The sequence below is a fragment of the Nyctereutes procyonoides genome, unplaced genomic scaffold (genome assembly GCF_905146905.1).
Source record: "Nyctereutes procyonoides isolate TBG_1078 unplaced genomic scaffold, NYPRO_anot_genome, whole genome shotgun sequence".
Lineage (NCBI taxonomy): Eukaryota > Metazoa > Chordata > Mammalia > Carnivora > Canidae > Nyctereutes > Nyctereutes procyonoides.
In genome coordinates, this window is record NW_026575044.1 from 42,536,133 (window position 1) to 42,558,243 (window position 22,111).

At 35.7% G+C, this 22,111-nt stretch overlaps 1 protein-coding gene across 3 annotated transcripts in view; it reads left to right on the forward strand.

The window, feature by feature from the left end:
- The window catches only part of SMCHD1 (structural maintenance of chromosomes flexible hinge domain containing 1), a 143,696-nt gene extending 121,596 nt beyond the window's left edge, over positions 1-22,100 (forward strand). The window contains exons 46-48 of one of the 3 annotated variants that reach the window (XM_055324007.1): positions 9,667-9,825; positions 10,096-10,210; positions 21,822-22,100. In XM_055324007.1, coding sequence (XP_055179982.1) covers positions 9,667-9,825; positions 10,096-10,210; positions 21,822-21,837 — 290 coding nt within the window. In that variant the 3' untranslated portion in view covers positions 21,838-22,100. Of the gene's footprint in view, positions 1-9,666; positions 9,826-10,095; positions 10,211-19,019; positions 20,413-21,821 lie in introns of those variants that run through there. The other 2 variants (XM_055324008.1, XM_055324006.1) reach the window with 2 other exon arrangements.
- Positions 22,101-22,111: the final 11 nt, after the last annotated feature.

Consider the following 22,111-nt stretch of genomic DNA (forward strand, 5'->3'; position numbering starts at 1 on the left):
AGCATAGTGGCTCCCAGATGCATCTGTGTCGTAGCATGTGTCAGAATTTCCTTTCTTTTTAGGCTGAATAATATTCTCCTGTATCCATATACTTCATTTTCTTGTTAACTTTTATTAAAGCATTATATGCACATAGAAAAGTATGCACTTGGTAAACACATAGCTTGATAGATTTTTACAAAATGAGCACTGCTCCTGTATTAAGGAATAGAATATGATAGATCCCACAGAAAGTCTCTTGTGCACTCTTCTGTCACTGCCCAATCCCCTTTCGAAAGGATAACAACTTCCTTGACTTAACAGTATGTCTGTTTTCATAACTTACGTAAATGGAATTATGCAATGCATACTTTTTTTGCGTATCTGACTTTGTTCATTCAATCTATGTATGTTAGTTACTCATTTTCATGGCCAGATAATATTCCATCATATAAATATACTGTAGTTTATTTCTTTATTCTGTTGTTAAGGAACTTGGATAGTGTTCAGCCTGTGATTATTACTTCAGCCACCAGCAATATTTAAAGTAATAGCTGGGAAAGATGGTGAGAAGAAGGTTGTTTTGTGTTCTTTTATGATATGATCAGTCAGGTACAGCTGAAAGAGGAGATCCAGGAGAGGCTCAAGAAAACAATGTGTAGTATACTCACAAGTCTTAGAGACAGGAGGTATACCATATACCACTCAGGACCATAGGGAAAAACACAAGTATGGTGAGGAGACAGAAGACCAGAGCAAGGAGAGTGCTTAGGCTACAGCCTTTATTGAGGTTTCCATAGGAAAAACAAGGCATGGCAGGGCAAACAGCTTGGGATCAACTACTATGAATAATTTCAGTGGGCTTTGGGCTATAGATCGGATCTCGAGGCAAGGGATGATGATTAAGGCAAAGGAATACTGCTGCTTGGGGTGCACAAGCCAGATAGAAGAGGTTTGGCTCTAGATTGGTTAGTTTGCATGCTAATTGGCCAGCCCCATAAGGGGCAGTCTTTACGCAGTCAGAAAGGTTTTTTTAAGATGCTAAAGCATCATAATACACAGAAAATTAAAATCATATATGATACCAAGGCTGATGCTTCTGTTTATGATGGCAGTGAATGCATGCAAAAATCTCTGTAGACAGTAAGTGAACATCTACACAAACTGATTTTAAAAACATCAAAAAACAATTCAGCAGGACTAGTGAATCAATATAAAAAGCCTCAACTCATATCACTCTAGCACTAACAGCTCATGGCAGTGGTTCCCAAGCCAAAAAGAATTATCTGTGGAACTTTAAAAATGCACAGCTGTCATACTGACAATTTTCAGTTTACCTGGGCTTCTGAATGTTAGTATAACAGTGTGAAGCATCATCTGTATATCTTTGGAAAGCAAACATTGAATTAAAGATTTTTGTGGGTTATCAAATATGTAAAGTTAACAGATAATGCAAGGGTTTCAAAAATACAACAGTTACATATCTTTCTTGGTAAATATCTTCAAAAATACACTACACATACCAACTAATGATTCAGCATTAAGAATTCAAATATTAGGGGCACCTGGGTGTCTTCAGTCGGTTGAATGTTAACTCTTAATATCTGCTCAGGTCATGATTTTAGGGTCCTGAGATTGAGCCCCCCTCAGTGGGGCTCTGCACGTAGCAGGCAGGCAGTCTCATTGGGGTTCTTTTCCTCTGATCCTCCCCCAGCATGTGCGTATGCTCTATCTCAAATAATAAATAAATCTTTTTTAAAAACCCTCAAATATTAATTTTAAAAAAATCAAATGAGATTATTCAAGATTATTGGTATATATAAAATACTTCTGGTTGTAAGCCAGTAGCAAACAGCCCTGACCACTTTAAGCATGATGGGAACGTACTGGCAAGAAATTGGAAGAAATTACAGATTCAAAGGAGATTGGAAACAGCCAAGATAAAGTCAAGGATGACTGTGACATTCAGCAACCTTGAATTCCTTGCACCACCTAGACCTCAGTTTGCATTTTGTAACATGACTCAGACTCTGCACTCCTAGGCAAGGGAAATTCCTTCTTAATCAGCTAGCCATAGTAAAGTGCAGATAGACGAGAACTTTGAGAAACCTCTTTCTTGTATATCATGGGATTATTAGAGAAAAAGCAATTTATCACCACAAAAATTGTCTACTACTAGCACAATTAAAAGCAAAGTGTCTTCTAAGTAATTATCCCTATACGGTGTTTTGCATTACAGTATTAGATACGAGATATGAGCAAATAAAATTAGCATAAAACAAAAAATAAGTATGTACATGTTATAAAATAAGATGATTAAAAAATAAGATCTTGAATGACATGTAAATACATGAATTTTTTTCATTAAAAAGCAAAGACACTTAGATTTTAAAAAATCTGGTCCTGGGATATATAAAAATTCTGTCATTTGTCATTTGTTGGGTGCTTAATATATGTCAGAAAGTATAGTAAAGTTAGATGAAGTGAATAAAAAGAGAACTTTGTGGCAATTTAAGTAAGTGACCTACACAGTCCACATGATTAGTAAACTATAAAACAGGAATATCTTTTGTAAAGGCTGTGTCTCTCTATGACACTCCTTTATGTTCTTTACAAGGAATCTCCTAAACAAAATATAAATTAAAATAATTAACAAAAATGTCATGTAAATATTAAATAGAAGAAATCACCAGTAACAAGTATTAATCCCAAAGCTGACCTCAAGGCAAAGGCACTAGAAGTGCAAAGATAAATTCATTTTGATGAAAGGATGTATTCCACACTACAGGTACAAAACTAAATAAACTTGATGCAAAAAATACAGAACCTAAATTTTTAAACTGGTAATAATAGAAACATTGTTTTGAGGAACAGTTTTTCTGTGATAGGTTATTGGTCAAATACACAAGGAATTACCACGTCTAATAAGTATTACCAGTACTTTCTTCGGTATTTATAGAGTATGTCACAAAAATTGGTCATGAGGGAACCCTGGGTGGCGCAGCGGTTTGGCACCTGCCTTTGGCCCAGGGCGCAATCCTGGAGACCCGGGATTGAGTCCCACGTCAGGCTCCCGGTGCGTGGAGCCTGCTTCTCCCTCTGCCTATGTCTCTGCCTCCCTCTCTCTTCAGAGAATCAAATTGCTACTCAGCTATAATGAGACTATAAATTTTAAAAAGCAAGTCTTATATAGGAGGCATTTTGTAGAATAATGTATTAGAACTTTAAAAGTAATTATTCCTTTCATCCCAAAGTAACTACCCCAAATAGTGGACATTTAGAAAAAAATAGTTCATCAAAAAAGAAAAAGCTTAAGTGAGCATTACAAACCAGACTTAGACAAGACAGCTGAGATCAAATATCAGATCTATAAGCTGAATGCTTTTATTGTTAAATGAGAAAGCAAATTAAGCATTCAAGTCAAATGATGGGAAAAATATATTTCAAGAAACAAGTACAGCCGAATGAATTAGAAGAAGAAAAAACCTTGTACTGAATATGCAATTCCTAGAGATGGTCTTTAGGCAGGAACAAATACAAGAAGAATGTTGGCTCAGAGGATCTATTTAGACATAGAGAAATCTAATTTCTTAGGTTTCTATAACATTTTAAATACATTTAGCATCTCCAAATAAAATGGACTAAATTATAGAAAATTGCAGATGAACAAAATTGCTTCAAATAAGGCAGAAAACTTACATAGACCATTACCTGAGAAAGTGTTCAAACAGTTCATCCTTAAAGTTTTGTAAGTAAATGTTTAATATACACTGTTGTATAATATAAATATGAATAATATCCACATCATCTTATGAAATTAATAACAAACCTGTTTCCAAAAATAGCAGAGAAAAAGAAAACTAGGGATGCCTGGGTGGCTCAGTGGTTGAACGTCTGCTTTTGGCTCAGGGCATGATCCCGGAGTCCTGGGATTGAGTCCTGCATCAGGCTCTCCACAGGGAGCCTGTGTCTGCCTTTGCCTATGTCTCTGCCTCTCTTTCTGTGTCTTTCATGAATAAGTAAATAAAATCTTTAAAAAAAAAAAAACCTGATATTAACCACTCTTCAGCTATGTTCAGGAAATTCTTGGTACAGTTAAATAGAAATGAGTTTAATATTGAAAGGAACAGTTTAATGGCTTTACATACAATGATTTTGGCCGAGATGTATCTGTACATGACTAGCTTCTTTGCTTTTGGTCCGTACCCTAGTGTTCTGCCTTCAGAAAGAGCTTCCTTGATGACTCTACCTGAAATTAGAAGAGCTTTTTGATACAGAAGAACTAAAAGAAATGAGGAAAGAAAATATAGTTTATTCTTATAGTTAATTTTTTTAAGTTTGCATAAAATTTTAAAGCACTGTGAGGAAAACAGGCAAATGACAAACTGGGGAAAAATTGCAACATATGGTAGACATAGGTGTTATAGCCCTACTATTTAAAGCAACCTTTAAAAATCAAGAAAAAAGTTTATGGAAAAATAGGTGACATAAATAAGCAGTTGTCAGTGGAATAATAATAGTTAATATTTGAAGGCTTACTTATATATTAGATACTTTTTAAGCTTGTCACTGGATGATTTCATTTACTACTGCTCTCCTCATTTGATAGATGAGGATGTTGAGGCTTGATCAAAGGTTAGAGAACTTACCCAAGTTTAGAACAATATATGTATGCAGCACAGCAAAGTGGAAGAGTAGAAAGAAAATTGTTTTATTTCTGGATTAGATAAGGTAATTTTCTTCTCCATTATCCTTTTCTATATTTTTTTCCAGATCTGACCGACAGTGTGTATTTATAATCAGAAAGGTTCTAATTGTTTTTAATACTCACATTCTTTGAACCGTAATTGATCTTCTGAGGAACATGCTTAAATAAACCATCTGACATACAAGACTTTTTTCTTCAACTCAGATGAATATTTGAGAATAGCACTTTTTTTCAAGCTAAACATTAGAAATGTCAAGTGCTTTAGTTGAATTTAGAATCTGGGAAATGCCTATTAAAATGTTAAAAGGAAAGTGGTTAGAACATATAAATGCAAATATCATATATGTTAAAAATAAAACCTGCAAACTTTGTAGAATGAAAAACGAGAAGAAAGTAAGTTGATAGACCTACTGATTTTTTTCCTAACCTTCCTTTTCTATATTACTCCAAGTTTTTTATAGAGATCTTATAAGTAGAAATACTTCTTAAAAAAAATTAAAATAACTGGATATTGCAGAAGCCAAGATATGAAAGAAAAAGTTATTAATAGCAACTGAAGAAAAATCCTTTTAAAATAACCAATGATTAGTTAATATATAGTTTATAAATGTGACATTAACACTTTTATTATGTCTATTTATTTCAAATATGTATTATATGTGTGGCCAGTTTAGAGATTATTATAGCATACCTAATTTATTCTTCTCAGTTATTACTCTCCATTTATTTTGTTGTTACTGTTTTTTTTTTTAAGATTTTATTTATTTATTCATGATAGACATAGAGGCAGAGACACAGGCAGAGGGAGAAGCAGGCTTCACGCAGGAAACCCAACGGGACTCCAGGATCGCGACCTGGGCCAAAGGCAGGCGCTGAACTGCTGAGCCACCCCCCCAGGGATCCCCTGTTGTTACTGTTTTAAGTAAAGCCACTCTTGATGTTTTTAGTAGTGACCAAGATTATTTAAGTGCTGTAGAATTCAGGGCAAGGATATTTTGTTTTGTTCTATTATGGAAATAAATAGAGCAGTAACAATGAACTCCCAAGGACCTACCATCTAGGCACTCATATTTCATTCGTAATCTTCTTGTCTCACAACTTGCCTCTGACCACCTCTCCCCTTGTGGATTATTTTGGAGCAAATCAGAGGTTCTACTGTATTTTCTCTTTTTTTCTTAGTCATAAGGGCTTACCAGGTTTTTGCTGAATAAAATTCTTAGAATCATGTAGGGCATAAATGTTTGAAGAGATCTAAATATTTAGTAAAGTCTGCATTCCCATCTAACTTCTTGAATCTTCTGTTAGTAGAAAAGTTGCTTCTGCCTTCTAAGAAAACCTTAAATACTTGACTAATACCAGCCCTTCAGCTGTACTTTCAATTCCTTTATATTATTTTTGGTAGCTTTGCATAGGAGGTCATTCATCAGGACACATTGAAATACTCTGTATTTTCTTGAATATGTATCCTACAGAAGTTAATGCATTATATTTTGAGCTTTCTTCCCTTTATATGAATTAATTTTTTAAAGTATTTTTCTGTTTTCATAGGAAAAAAACATGTTTTTTCCCCTTCTAAGGTAATTGAAATTTTTAGGCAACATATAAGAACTCAAAAATCATTTATAGCCGAAATTAAATGTGAATTTTGAATTTTTGTCTTTGGCAAAATTCTGTTAAATGAATTAGGAAAGACTTTTATAGACACCATGATAAACAGAAGTTCCATTTCATGTACAAAAAATTCAGGGTTGATAAGGCATATTAAATTAAGCTGCTAAGGGGTACCTGGCTGGCTCAGTTGGTGGATGCAAGTCTTGATCATGGGGTTGTGAATTTGAGCCCCATGTTGGGCATAGAGATTACTTTTTTTTTTTTTAAAGCTGTTACTGTCTATCTTCCACATAAAATATGAACCTACTGTTAGTGCTGCATTTAATGGGAAATATTTAACATTCCATCTTATAAAATACAGGACCACTGTCAATTAAAGTGCTTGAATATACTAATTTCTTGGGTTTTTAAAGTTTGGAAGAACCTCATAACTAACCTATTAGGAAATAGGATATCAGACTCTTGACTATAGAGAACAAATTCATGGTTCCCAAGTGGAAAGGGAGGGGCGGGAGATGAGTTAGTTAAATAGGTGATAGGGATTAAGGAGGGCATTTGGGATGATCACCTGGTGTTTTCTGTAAGTGTTGTATTACTATATTGTACACCCAAAACTAGTATTACACTGTATGTTACATAGAATTTAAATAAAAACTTTTTGGGACACCTGGGTGGCTAGCAGTTTAGTGTCTGCCTTTGGCCCAGGGCATGATCCTGGGATCCCGGGATCAAGTCCCACATTAGGCTACCTGCATGGAGCCTGCTTCTTCTTCTGCCTCTGTCTCTGCCTCTCATGAATAAATAAATGAAATCCTTTTTTTTTTTTTTTTTTTTTTTTTATTTATTTATGACAGTCACACAGAGGGAGAGGGAGAGAGAGGCAGAGACACAGGCAGAGGGAGAAGCAGGCTCCATGCACCGGGAGCCCGACGTGGGATTCGATCCCGGGTCTCCAGGATCGCGCCCTGGGCCAAAGGCAGGCGCCAAACCGCTGCGCCACCCAGGGATCCCAAATGAAATCCTTTTTAAAAAATAAATTAAAACATTTTTTAAAAAAAGAAATAGAATATCAAGCCCTAATGGCCTGAAGTTTTGTGTATTGTCTTCTGAAGAAGGACAGCATCACTGATAAACAAGTCTGACATAATTTTGTAACACATTCACATACTAAATAAGTATTGTTTTGCAGTATTTTACTGTGTGAAGACTGTACTTTACAATGTAAAGAATAACCTATGTAAAGTAAGAAAACATTATATTACTTTGAAATTAGAAGTACCACATCAGACTAGAAAACCAATCATTTTGCCACCTACTTTTAAAAGTTATCAAAAGGTCATAAAGAATTACGGATCATAAGGACCTTGCCCTTGCTCAGTTACATATAGAATTTGTATATAAATATATGAATATATTCATGAGCATACACGGGTATATGTGAGTGTGTATTTGCCTGCTCATCAGAATGCTAGTTGTTCTCCTTTCCATACACTGTTCTTGACCTTAAAGTGTAGAATATTTCATCTTCTATCTCATGTCATATCTAATATACTCAGACTCTTAAAAAATTTTTTATAGTTTTAAGTGTAAACTAGTGTGCATGTTAAATATTTGAATTTTGAATGTCCATTCCCATGCATATTAATCATTGTGTGTGACCAGAGTGTCAAGAGGCCAGATAGTAAAATTTGAGGCCTTGTGAGCCAAGAGGCAAAATTGAGGGTGTTATGGAGGGTATTTATATAACCATTTAGAATGTGACCATTTAAAACTGTATAAAGCATTCTTGTCTGTTGACTGTAATTTGCTGACCCCTAAATTAGAGTACAGTCCCATTATTTAATATTTAGTGTCTAGCAAATCATACAGGCAAAAAATAGTCTCAAACCTGAATATTGTGGGACACCTGGGTGGCTCAGTGGTTGGACGTCTGCCTTTGGCTCTCGGCGTGATCTCAGGATTGGTGATCGAGTCCCATATCGGGCTCCTTGCAGGGAGCCTGCTTCTCCCTCTGCCAATGTCTCTGCCTCTCTCTGTGTGTCTCTCATGAATAATAAATAAATATCTTTAAAATAAATAAAAATCTTTAAAAAAAAAAAAAACAAGCCTGAATATTGTGAGGTACCTGGGTGGCTCACTCCATTGAGTGTCTGCCTTCAGCTCAGGTCATGATCCCAGGGTCCTGGGATTGAGCTCCACATCAGGCTCTCTGCTCAGCGGGGAGTCTGCTTCTCCCTCTCCTCCTCCCCCCTGCCTGTGCACACTCTCGTGCTCTCGCGTGTGCTCTCTCTCTCTCTGCCAAATAAAATCTTTTTAAAAGAAAAAGAAAAAAACTGAATATTGGAATGCCTGGGTGGCTCAGCGGTTGAGCGTCTGCCTGCGGCTCAGGGCATGATCCTAGGATCCGGGATCAGGTCCCACATCGGGCTCCTTGCAGGAAGTCTGCTTCTCTCTCTTCCTGTGTGTGTGTGTCTCTCTCGTTCTCTCTGTCTCTGACTCTCAGGAATAAATAAATAAAATCTCTTTTAAAAATAAATAAACCTGAATATTGCAATACATTTTTAGACATAGTAATTTATAGAAAGTTTTTTTAAAATTAAGTATTTTATCAAGAGTGCATTTCTGAAAGCTTTAATAAGGTAATGGTCATATCTTTTGGAAGTATTGATTTTCTAGTAGTACTATACATATTTTAAAAAATTTTTTTAAATAATCTCTACACCCAGCATGAGTCAAACTCATGACCCAAGATCAAGAGTGGCACGTTCCACCAACTGAGCTGAGTCAGGCACCTCTAGCGTTTCTATATTTGATGCATATGCCACCCCCCTCAACTTGTCTGTGTGGAATTAGATTGAATAATGACTATCAAAACATTAACTGAGAGAGTGATCCAGTTCACAGAGTACTTTTACATAGAAAACTCTTTCCTGACACAAATTTATTAAAGTCAAGCAATTGAAAATTAAAATTTAACGAGCACTAGTTTTGTGCAAGGGTCTAAACTGCATTTTTATTTCATTTGTATACATTGAACAAAGTCTTGAGGCTTTAAAAATGGTTCCCAAATGTTACTATAATACAATACCTAGGTTTGCTAATTCTTCTTTCCTCAAACAGTGACTTGATATGGTATCAGTTCTTTTTTTTTTTTTAAGATTTTATTCATTTATTCATGAGAGACACAGAGAGAGGCAGAGACACAGGCTGAGGGAGAAGCAGGCTCCATGCAGGGAGCCTGACGTAGGACTCGATCCTGGGTCTCCAGGATCACGCCCTGGGCTGAAGGCGGCACTAAACCGCTGAGCCACCCGGGCTGCTGCCCCAGTATCAGTTCTTTTAATCAGATGTCTTTGGTTTCTTTGCAGATCTTCTCCAACAGTATCGTACTGCTGTGAACAAGTCGAACAGTGTGATCGAGGACCTTAACCATCAGTTAGAGTACCTTCACACTCCTGATATGAAGAAGAAAAAACAAGAACTTGATGAACAAGAAAAGAATCTGAAACTGATCGAGCAAAAACTAGGTTGGTGCTTGCTTTTTGTTACCTGTACTTTCTCTGCATGAGGGCAGATATTTATGATTAGAGTTTAACTCCAAGAAGAATGTGAATGACGCATAACCCTAAGTCAACACTCTTATCCTCCAAGTCATCTGATAAATGCTTATAAGGTTTTCTCTTACCAGAAATAGTAGGAAGCATTCTCAGTATGATTAATTCTTTTTCTATAAATTAAGATACTATAATAATCCCAGTCTTTTAAAAGTTCATTTTCTGTGTTTTCTGTCTTTACAGGTATGACTCCCACACGGAAGTGTAATGACTCATTGCGCCATCCAGCAAAGGTTGAAATGACAGATTGTCCAATTCCTCCTAAAAGAATGAGAAGAGAAGCTTCAAGACAAAATAGGTGAGTTTATTGTGACCTCTGAGTTATCATTGGCTAGTTTATCAAAGCTCTTAAGTCATACTTGAAAATCAGCATGGGGGGGCGCCTGTGTGGCTCGGTCAGTTGAGAGTCTGATTCTTGATTTCTAGTCAGGATATAATCTCAGGTTCATGGGATCAAGCCACCAAGTCCGGCTCTATGCTGACTGTGGAGCCTGCTTGGGATTCTCTCCTCCTCCTCCCTCTGTCCTTCCCCATTCATGTGCTCTCTGTCTCTGTCTCTCTGTCTCTGTCTCAAAAATAATTCTAATAATAAACTTCTTAAAAAAATAAAACCCAGGATGAATTTATTACTGATTTCTTCTTTGAGCCAGAATTAGGGGTTTAGTTTGATTTGAAAAATCTAAGTGATAAATAATGAAGATAAGACATAATTATCATATTTTCCTAGGATACTCCAGTTTTCTAAATGATTTTTACTAATTATTTGGAAATGTTTCTAGTTTATGTTTTGTTTAAAATCAGTGTCAAGATTTAAATTGCTTTTCTGTTGTTTGGCTTACCTTGTAAATACACTACATTCTGCTTTATAAGATCAGCAGTTTGCTGAGTTAGAATATACAAAACCATTTGTATGTTATTCATTTTTAAAATGCATATAAATGGTTGGTTTGGAAAATCAGATACCATTTAGATAGCACACCGAAAATCCCAGCAAAGCTACCTGCAACCTAACTCAATGGTAAGACAACTGTCCTTTTTAGATTAGGTATTAGGCCATCCTTTGGAGGATACCATGATACTGGGATTTCTTGCACATTATTTCAAAAGGTTTAAATATGGACTCTGCCTGAATAAGTGTCTCATTGACTATAGAGGAGTTTCTTTGAGACTCTAACAGTCAGAATTGGTATTCCATGCCCTATCCATCTACATATTCTACATTTATTCAGTTATTGTTTGAATGCTTATTTTGTGCTATCTGTTGCAGATGAGTAAAAGTAGCATAGTTCTTGCTCCCTCATGGAGCTCTACAGTCTTGTGCAGAAGGATAGTTCCAAAAAGTAAACATTTTCCTGTGTATGGAGTAATGTTAAGTTCTATGAAAGAAAAAAGGATGAAATGATATAAATGATGGGGAAACTATGTTGGTTGTCAGGAAAGATGCATTTTAGAGAAAGGATGAGAAGCTGCCAGCCATATAGGCATTGGTTTCAGTAAACAGAAAATAATGAACGTTCTGAGAAAGTAGCAAGTATTGTATGTTTGTGGAACTGAAAAGATGTTTGTGTGGCTGAGGCATGGGAAGGGGAAGAAGCAAGAGTGTTTGGAGAGGTAGGCAGAAGCCAGGTTATCTGCACTCCCAAAACAGAGAAATTTGTGTTGCAAAAAATTGTGAGAGAAAATTCCTTATCTCATGGATATCTTTTGAGTACCTAATATTGTGTCCAGATGGGGGCAAGTGTCTTGGAATTGCTGCCTTTGAATTATGGAAGAGAGATGAAATGATAATGAGATTATAAGAGAAGTGTTTCCACATGTGAGCATGTGAATGATGTATATTTATTATGAGCACGCAATATATATATATAGGAACTATTAAGCTGACTGCTGAAAGTGTGTTGGGGTAGTACAGCACCAGAAGAATATTTGTAATTGGTTTAAACACAACAGTTTTTACAAATCATAAGTTCAAAATGATGCAAGAGAATCTTCACTGATGATCACTGGCAATTGCTAGGGTACCAACTCATTATTGTAAAAATTGATATATCCATATAGTAAAGACATTATTTTTTTTTAAGATTTATCTGTGTGGGGGCGGGCAGAAGAAGAGGGAAAGAGTCTTAAGCAGACTCCGCGCTGAGCGGGGAGCCTGATGTGGGTCTCAATCTCACAGCCCTAAGATTATAACCTGAAGTGACTGAAAGCAAGAGTCAGACACTTAACCAACTGCACCACACAGCTGCCCTTTTTCTGTTTTTTTTTTAAGACATGTTCTTACTTAAATGAACTGTTTTTCAGAGTAACCAAATAGTTGAAGTTGTGTGTGTGTGTGTGTGTGTGTGTGTGTGTAAGCATAAGGATAGTATTTAATGATTCATCAGTTGCATATAATACCCAGTGCTTATTACATCATGTGCCCTCCTTAATGCCCATCACCCAGTTACCCCATCCCCCTACCCCCCTCCAGCAACCCTCAGTTTGTTCCCGTAGTTAACACTCTTATGCTTTGTCTCCCTTTTGCTATATTTATCTTATTTTTCCTTGAAGAAAGTTATTTATAGAAGTTCTTCTTTAAAAGGCACGATAATTAATAAATAAATAATAAAATTTTAAAAAATAAAAATAAATAAAAGGCACGATAAAATTGCGACATGATTTTGCCACCCCTAATAAAATAATAGATTTAGGCAATAATAATACTCAAGTGATTAAGTAAAAAATTGATGGGGAAACTTAGTAATGGAAAGATCAGATTGATACACACGAATCCACTGATTGATCTTAGCAACACTAAAAGTAGGACATTTACTATTATGTGATTGAGTAGGAAATAACCTGAATCCAGTGAAGCTTCTGATTAGTGTTTCCTGAGGTTCTGCGGAAGAAGTCAGCAATCCAGAAAACTATTTTCCCCAAGATAGTGTGTAAATGGTAACCTCCTAGGTGCTTGGGAAGGAGGTTAATGCATTGTAAAGAATAGATACTGTAAGACATGAAGCTTAAATCTCTTACAAATTAAGAACAGTTTGATTTAACTACAAGTATAGAGGAAAAAGGAAGTTAGGAACAAGTTAAATGATACCACCAAGAAGTATCAGCCAAATCCAGAATGTCTAGAATGGTACATTGTATGGGGCAAATGCCAGTTTTATTAATAAATTGGTTCCATAAAAGAAGGAAAGGAAGAAGGATGAACTATTTGTTATAGAATAAAAGTGATTGAAAGGTATAAGAATCCAATGCAATGTGAAGTCCTTGTCTGGATCCACATTTGAATGTTTAAAATGACAACTTTGAAAAAACTTGAAGAAATTTTAGTATCACCTAGATATTAGCTACATTAAGAAATTATTTTGTGTATAACAACATCGTATATTTACATTAAAATAAGTATATTATTAGAAATGTGTACTGAGGTATCAGTTAAATAACATGATGTCTGGGGTATACTCTAGAATACTGCCAGGGATGCCTGGGTGCCTCAGTGGTTGAGTGTCTGCCTTCAACCCAGGGTGTGATCCTGGAGACCCGGAATCAAGTCCCACATCAGGCTTCCTGCATGGAGCCTGCTTCTCCCTCAGCCTGTGTCTCTGCCTCTCTCTCTCTGTGTCTCAAATAAATGAATGAATGAATGAATACATACATACATACATACTAACTAACTAACTGCCTGCCAGGGGGAGTAAAAAATGATAGGATATCAAAACAAGATTGGGCAAAATATAAAACTATTGCAGCTTGAAATAGGAATTCAATATATAAATCCCTTTATTTTCATGTAGGTTTACTATAATTTTTTGCAGCGTTATTTTGTTGTTGTTTATTTACTTAAGTAATCTCTACACCTAACATGGGGCTTGAACTTATGACCCAAGAATCACATTCTCTTCCGACTGAGCCAGCCAGGCACCCCTCCTATAATTTTTAAAGAATATCCAGGTTTGTAAGATCAGGGAGGAAATGCCTACCATGCAGTTCTAGACTAAAGTATATATTCTTGAAGCTGCCCTATATAGCCTCAGCATTGAATTAGCCCTAAACCTTGCAGTTACTACAATACAACTACACATGTCACTAATTTGAATCCTAATTAAGATTTTGTAGCAATTCAGAGGTAGTATGGGCTAGAGTTGATTTTTTTTTATCATGTTGTTAGTAGTGATAGTATCATTTCCATTGAAGTCATACATGTAAATAAATCGAATGGTATATAAGATTTAGTGTTGTAATGTGAGCCATATATGTAATTTAAAGTTTTCTAGAAGCCGGATGAAAAAGAAACAAAAAAAAAAAAAGAAAAAGAAACTGAGATTTATTTTAATAATTGATTTTTTTAACCCAGTATACAAAACATTATCATTGCAACATGTAAACAGTGTAAAACATTCTTGAGATACTTCAAATAATTTTTTCATACAAAGTCTTTGAAATTCAGAAGACAGCAAATCTTTAAGCACTAGTTACATGGCAAGTGCTCTGGAGCCACATGTGGCTGATGGATACCAAATTGGAGAGCACAGGTGCGAAAGAGAGCTTATGATGATGAAATCTTCTATCTTCTGCATCTTGATGATGAAATCTTCTATCCTCGCATCTTCACCCATCCATTCCCCAGAAGCAACCTTTGTTTTAATTATTTAATTTTAGTTATTCTGTTGTTGCCTCCCTCTTTTTTTTTTTTTTAAGATTTTATTTATCTATTCATGAGAGACAGAGAGAGAGAGGCAGAGATACAGGCAGACGGAGAAGCAGGCTCCATGCAGGGAGCCCGACGTGGGACTTGATCCCGGGACCCCAGGATAACGCCCTGGCCCGAAGGCAGGTGCTAAACCACTGAGCCACCCAGGGATCCCCATCTCCCTCTTTTTTGTATACTCTGTCCATCTTAACCGCTTTAAGATAGCACAGGTCACCTGACCACTTGGTGTGGATGTCCATCATCCCTAGCTTACTTAATGACTTTCAGACTGAATTGTTTGGAAATGTTTTAGAACTTTCCTTCTGTCATTATATTATTTAGTTATAGTCTGTACTATAACCACAAGCAAATCCTCTATGCTTTTTTTCAAAGATAGAAAGCTATAAATGCACACATTATTTTGGCTATGTAAATATTTAGTACTAGGCAGAGTTGTGTGCTAGGATTTTATTGACTTCTCGATAAAGTTTTAGGCCACCAATTAGGGTTCCAAATATCAAGATCAAGTGAGTCTTCCATAGTGTATCAGTTTTTTTAAACATGCTAAATTTTAACTCAGTTCCTATTTAGACTGTTTCTCGGATGTTAATTTTTCTGCACTTTCGAATTTCCTTTTTTTTCCTTTCACTATTTACCTTTGTTTTTTTCTAAAGAATTTATTTGAGAGAGTGGGAGCATGACTGGGAGAAGGGGTAGAGGAGGGAAGAGAGGGAGAGAGAAAATCTCTCAAGGCAGACTGTGCTGAGCGTAGAGCCTGACATAGAGCTCAGTCTCACCCTGAAATCATGACCTGAGCCAAAATCAAGAGTTGATCAACCACCTAAGCCTCCCAGGCACCTCGTTTCACTGTTTACCTTGACCACGTACTCTTCCTCCTCCTCCTACAGTGACTAGTAACTATATATATATGTAGATCTCATGGGTCTTATTTGGCTACTCTTGGGTTGAATCCACTGTTTCTTGGATTCCTTGTGTTTCTCTCATAACTTTCTTAGGAAAAGTGTATACAGAAAAACTTGGGAGTCCTTGTGTATCTGATAATGCCATCACTCTGCCTTCACATTTTTTTAAATTTTATTTATTTATTCGAGAGAGTGCACAAGGAGAGGGGCAGAGGAGGAGAGAGAAAGAAAGAGAATCCCAAGCAGACTATGCACCAAGTATGGAGCCTGACATGGGGCTTGATCTTAAAACCCTAAGATCATGACCTGAGCCGAAACCAAGAGATGGACTCAACTGAATGAGCTACCCAGGAGCCACCTGCCTTCACGTTTGATTGAAGTTTTCTGGGGATAACCAGAAACAAGTCTAGAGTATACCAAAAGAGAAGGGACAGGGAAATAGTCTGGAGACCGTGGGAGACGTTCTGCCTGCCTGATGGAACTCATGAACAATAGAGTGAATGGGAGCAAAATGAAAAAGGAGAGGAAATCACAGCCTAGAATATGCCAGATTTTCAAAACAAATGTTGATTTCCTTGTTTCTAGGAAACAAAGATGCCACCACAAAGTTAGACAATAGTAGTTAATTAAATTTTGGGATATTGGCTTCAGGTATAGTTGGTGGCACCCTTAGATGCTTATCTAATGCTGCCACCTAGGGAGTTAGCAGCCTGATAGTTGGCTCTCCAGCCATGCACTTATAAAGCAGAGCCTGCTGGCTCTTGGACTCTGCTCTGCCCTGTCCCACCTAAAGTTTCCACTCAGAGGAACTTGATGGAAAAATAGTTATGATTTTTGTTAACAGGAGAAAAAATCCAGGCCAGAAGCATTCTTTTTCTTAAATGTAATTATACAACCAAGAAACATGCATATGAGAGAGTCAACATGTGAGAGAAAATCCAAGATAAATAGTAAAACCAACCCTGGAAGCTGATTCAACTGAACTTAAAATTTTTAATTCCTACTTAGATTTTCAGGAGTTCTATTAACGAAACTCAGAGTGTATTATTAGAGACAGCCAGGATAAGATCACAGATTACAAATACTATTGCTGAAATAAAAATTTCAGAAGACTAAAGTCAAACTTCCCAGAAAAATAGAAAAAAAAATATATGAAGGAAACATAGGGAACCAATTCTGTTCAGAATCCTAGAAAGAAGAAAATGGAGAAGTAAAAAATACATGGAAGATATTTTCCCAGGGATAAATTAAAGGGTCCACTGAAAGCCCAGCACAATTACTGACAAAAGATGTGCCAAAATATGTTTCATAATACAGTTTTAGAATATCAAGGAAAAGGGGAGGAGTGTAAACGTTTCCAGAGAGCAAAACAGAACCATATTGTCTACACAACTTTTGACACAGGAAGTAGACACAAATTTCACCATTTTTGTTTAGCTTTGTGGTGGCAGTGTTACAAGTTTTAGGTTGGGGGTGCCTGAGTGGCTCAGTTGGTTAAACAGCTAATTCTTGGTTTCTGCTCAGGTCATGATCTTATGGGTCATGGGATCAAACCCCACATTGGGTTCTATACACAATGAGGAGTCTGCTTAAGAATTCTCTCCCTTTGTGCTTCCCTCTACTTGTGATCTCTACTTGTGCTCTCTCTCTCAAATAATATTTAAAAAGAAAAGTTTTAGGTTGAAAATTTGGTACATTCTATCTCATGGCTTTCTCCCCCTTTGCATACTATTTATATTTGGGAGGTTTAAAATCAGTTTAAATCTCCATTAAAAAAAATTTTTTTAAGAATTATTTTTATTTACTTTAGAGCACAAGTAGGGGAAAGGCAGAGGGAGAGAATCTCAAGCAGACTCCTCAATGAGCCAGAGGTAGGGCTTAACAGACTGAACCAACCACCCAGGCACCCCTAAAATTTAAATTAAGATTTAATTAGTAGTTTCCTCATCCTTAATCTCTATTAGTTCTCCATAGATCTTGAACTAATAATTCTTGTACAGTCTCGAGCATTTGAAATAAAAGTATCTTGGGGTACCTGGGTGGCCTAGTTGGTTAACCATTCTACTCTTGATTTCAGCTTAGGTCATGATCTCAGGGTCGTGAGATCGAGCCCCGTGTCAAGCTCTGACACCTGGAGCCTGTTTAAGATTCTCTCCCTCACCTTCCACTCTCTCTCTCTCTCTCTCTCTCTCTCTCTCTCTCTCACACACACACACACACACACACACACACACACACACACACACATACACAAAAGAAATGAAAGTATCTTACAGTGTTAAAATGCTGGTATAGTTCATCCCTACAATTGGGAACAAATATTAAGTAGTAAACAGCAAGCAGCATGACTTTGTATTTATATGTTTTATTTTTATTTGTATAGGCATATACTACTATGTGTAAACTGAGATTATATACCATGTTTCATCAACTCTAAGAGGATATTATAAAAATCATTTCATGAAACATTAAAAAAAACCTTTAGATTAACTCATGCCATTAAAAGGTAGAGTTCAAAGATGTTAAATGTGGGGGAAAAAATGTGGATCTTGGAATCCACAAAATCTGCTTAGCAGTGGATGATTCTCTGCAGTAGATTCAATAGGGGCTTTAGTTTTCTAATTGATTTTCTACTCATAGAGTAAAAATTAGCTGTTTATCAAAAACGTGTCTTCTATTTGGAGATGGCAGATCAAGGAACTTTCATTAGAAAATTATTTAGATACATCTGACTATTATCTGAATATATATATGTGTATACATATATATGTATTATCTATATATAATTAGATTATATAGATATAATTATATGTATGATTAATATATATCTGACTATATACACACACACACTTTGTTCATCTCTATATGAATGGAATTATGGATATTTTAAAATACTTGTCCTTATTTTGTGACTTTCTGTAATCATTATAATTCTTGTTTACTTTTAAAGTAGTAATTTCATGTAAGAAAAGGGGAAAAGAAAAATGAAACTCTTCAGTTTTGGGGTCTAAGATACACTGTGGTATTCCAAAGAACTGTGGTACGAATTGCTTAACCTTTACTCTATGTGTTAAGTGCTGCTTTTATTTTGAGGATCTCTCTCTCTCTCCCTCTCTCTTTGGCATACATGTGACAGAAGTAATTATATACAAAGATTTAATTAAATATGTTTATACTAGGGTGCCTGGGGTGGCTCAGTGAGTTAAACATCTGCCTTCAGCTCAAGTCATCCCAGGATTCTGGGATCAAGTCCTGCATCAGGTTCCCTGCTCCATGGGGAACCTGCATCATCTTCTCCTACTGCCTGCCACTCCCTCTGCTTGTGCTCACTCTCTCTCTGTCAAATAAGTAAATAAAATCTTAAAAATAAATAAATATGTTTAAATCAAGAATTACCTAATTAATGGAACATAGTTCCATTTGGTATTTAACCATCTAGTTCTGCTGAGGGAGTTTAGGAAAACTATGGTACATAAAATTTATTTTTTTTCCACATTGACCAGGATTATAACCAAATCAGATGTGTGAACAATTACAGAGAAGAGGAGGCCATTGGTCTCATGAAGAATGCTCTGCCTTCTGCAGCTCTGTTTCAGAAGACCGAGAGGGTGACTTACCGGACTGAATATTTCTGGGGACAATACGATTATCTGGGCATGCGTTTCCATGTCAATCCAAATGGGACTGGAAACAGCTCTTCAATTTTATGAATCTCACGGGACAGTATGGATTTACTGGAATTATTCCAGTCGTCATGCCCTTTGGTTGCAAATGTATCAGAGGAAAATGTGCAAACATTGCAGTGACTGTAAAACTGGCACATAGCATTTATTAATCCTGAAGAAAAGCATATGTACTATTTTTCAGTATGATTATCATGGATATGCTAGAACTATTTCTTGAAAACAAACCTTTTTATTGCTTCTGTGTGAATTTATTTAACAAAACTTTTTTGTCTGTTGAGTCTAAGGAAAGCTCTAGAGGTTAAGTATTTAAATGTAAATATGTGAGGAAACTCTTAATGAAGAATTCAGAATAAAAATAGAAAAAGCACAGGTATCTGGAAATTCAAATGTTGAGATACAGGGAGAAAAAATTGATGAGTGAATTTGTAACAGCAGTAGCATTTTAAATTTCTAAAGACTTACCTGTATATATATATATACATATATATATAAACTATGCAGCAGCAATTTTTTAAAGTATTGTTTGACTTTATTAATACTAGATGATATAGTCTCAGCCTTAATTCTACATTTTCATTATTTTGTAATTTTTTATTACTATTTTTAAAGGGTTACAGAAGTCGTACACTCCCACATTAATAATAATCTGCTAGAAAGTTGCTGCAAAAACGTTAAAATTCTGTGTTGATTCAAGCTAATGTATGTCAATATATATGTTTTTGTGTAAGTCCAGGACTATTGGTTTGTGAACTTATTTTGTAAGGAAATGCTTTTGGTACAGTTTTGTGTCCCAGGAAATGTGTGTGTTTTTAATCCTTTCTGAATATACAGTGAGGTTAATAAAGAGGATTGTTTCTTCCCTATTAAATACATAAGTGTTTTCCTTTTTTAACACTGAAAGCTCTCTAAAAGTTACTTGGTAAAAACTATTACAATATTGATTTATCTTTATAACTGGAAGTCATTTAACTTTTGTTGAAGAAGGAAATAAATTGGCAATAATCTAGCTAAAGGAAAGAATAGATTCCTTTTAAATGACACTTTCTTACTAGTTAAATGTTAGTGCTAAAAAAAGAGTTCCAAAAAAAAGAGTATAGTCATATACTTTTGACTATATGACTTATTTACAATCATTATGAAATGGGTGAGATTGTTATATTTTTAGTATGTAATTTTCTAATTATACGTGTTAGTAAAATGTTTGCATTTATATCCTTTTTATACTGTCAGAATGTCTTCAGTTCTGTCAGCTAAACATTTTCACGGAATCATCTCTTCCTCTTCATGACTGTGTAATTACATTTGTGAAATTATACATGTTAATTTTTATTTGCATGCCTGTTGAACACCTTGTATTTCTTTTGACCTCAAAAAGAGATTGCCTTTTCATTAACACATATAAGTTTAAATTTAGGAATAGAGAGATAGCAACATTAAAATTCATTGTAGGACATTTGGCCTTAAAATACTAATTATCGGGCAGCCGGGGTGGCTCATTGGTTTAGCGCCGCCTTCACCCCAGGGCGTGATCCTGGAGACCCAGGGTCAAGTCCCATGTCGGGCTCCCTGCATAGAGCCTGTTTCTCCCTCTGCCTGTGTCTCTGCCCCTCTCTCTCTCTGTCTCTCATGAATAAATAAATAAAATCTTTAAAAAAAAATACTAAGTATCTTAAACATAAGGTAGTTTCTCCAAATCTGGCTTTGTGCAAGCAGTTATTTCGTTTACAGATGCATCAATAACCTAAGTGTCTGAAAATATCTTAATTCCCTTTTGGAGAGTGATCAAATTGGTGTTAAAGAATCACCTATCCCAGTGATAAGTAATTTATAGTGTAGACAGACATTCATAATATTATGTTAGGAAGCCTAAATTCAAGAAAAAGTCCAATAATATGAAATAGATTCCCAGTATTCTGATTCTTTAAACCATGCTTTAACATAAACAAATGTGGAATAGAAAATATTAGTAATTATATCTCTGCAAAGTACTGTACTTAAATCTTTGCTAATAGCATTTGTGTTTACCTTTCTCTTGTGTTTTCTCCCACACTTATTCTTAATTGTTTTTTTTTTAAGGTTTTTATTTTTAATTTATTTGTTAATGAGAGACACAGAGGCGGAGACACAGGCAGAGGGAGAAGCAGGCTCCATGCAGGCAGGCTGATGCGGGACTTGATCCTGGGACCGCCGGATCACGCTCTGGGCTGAAGGCAGACACTCAATGGCTGAGCCACCCAGGCGTCCCTTAATTCTGTTTTTAATTTTTGAAAAAAATAGAAAATTGCATTTCATTTTTCTATATTTTTATTTTAGAATAAAGAATTATGTACCTTGACTATTTACTTGATATTCCATTTGGGAAGATTTTAATTTTTTATTGGTGTACTTAAATATAATTGGAATTCCGTTTTATGCTTGAAAATAGCAGGATCAAAAACCAATTAGAGTGAGACCATTACTTATGCTGTGCTAGAAAGCCAGGGAAATCTTGTAGATATGAGTTCTGTGATATATTTAGTGGTAAGTGGTTAGCAAATTTAGTGAAAAAATTTATTTCCATTTTATAGACCAGAAGTTGGTTTCGATTTGTTAGACTTCTTACATATTTCTCCTCTTCAGTAGTTTTGCAGAGTGAATTACTTCTTGGAAGAACTGACAAGTCAACCATGGATCCCTTTGTCAACTATAATGATATAATGAAAAGTCAGAAGAATCATAAAGAAACCAATCAGATCTGTTGAAAAAGAATAATAAATTGAGCTCTGGCTACATTTGTATGAAATAGGTGCTAATTGCATAATGTTTTATATAGTAGAATTTAGATTATTCTAAATAATAATGGATGGTTAGAATGGTTGTCTAGAATGGAGTGCCATTTTCATAAGACATTTATAAATATGATTACTGAG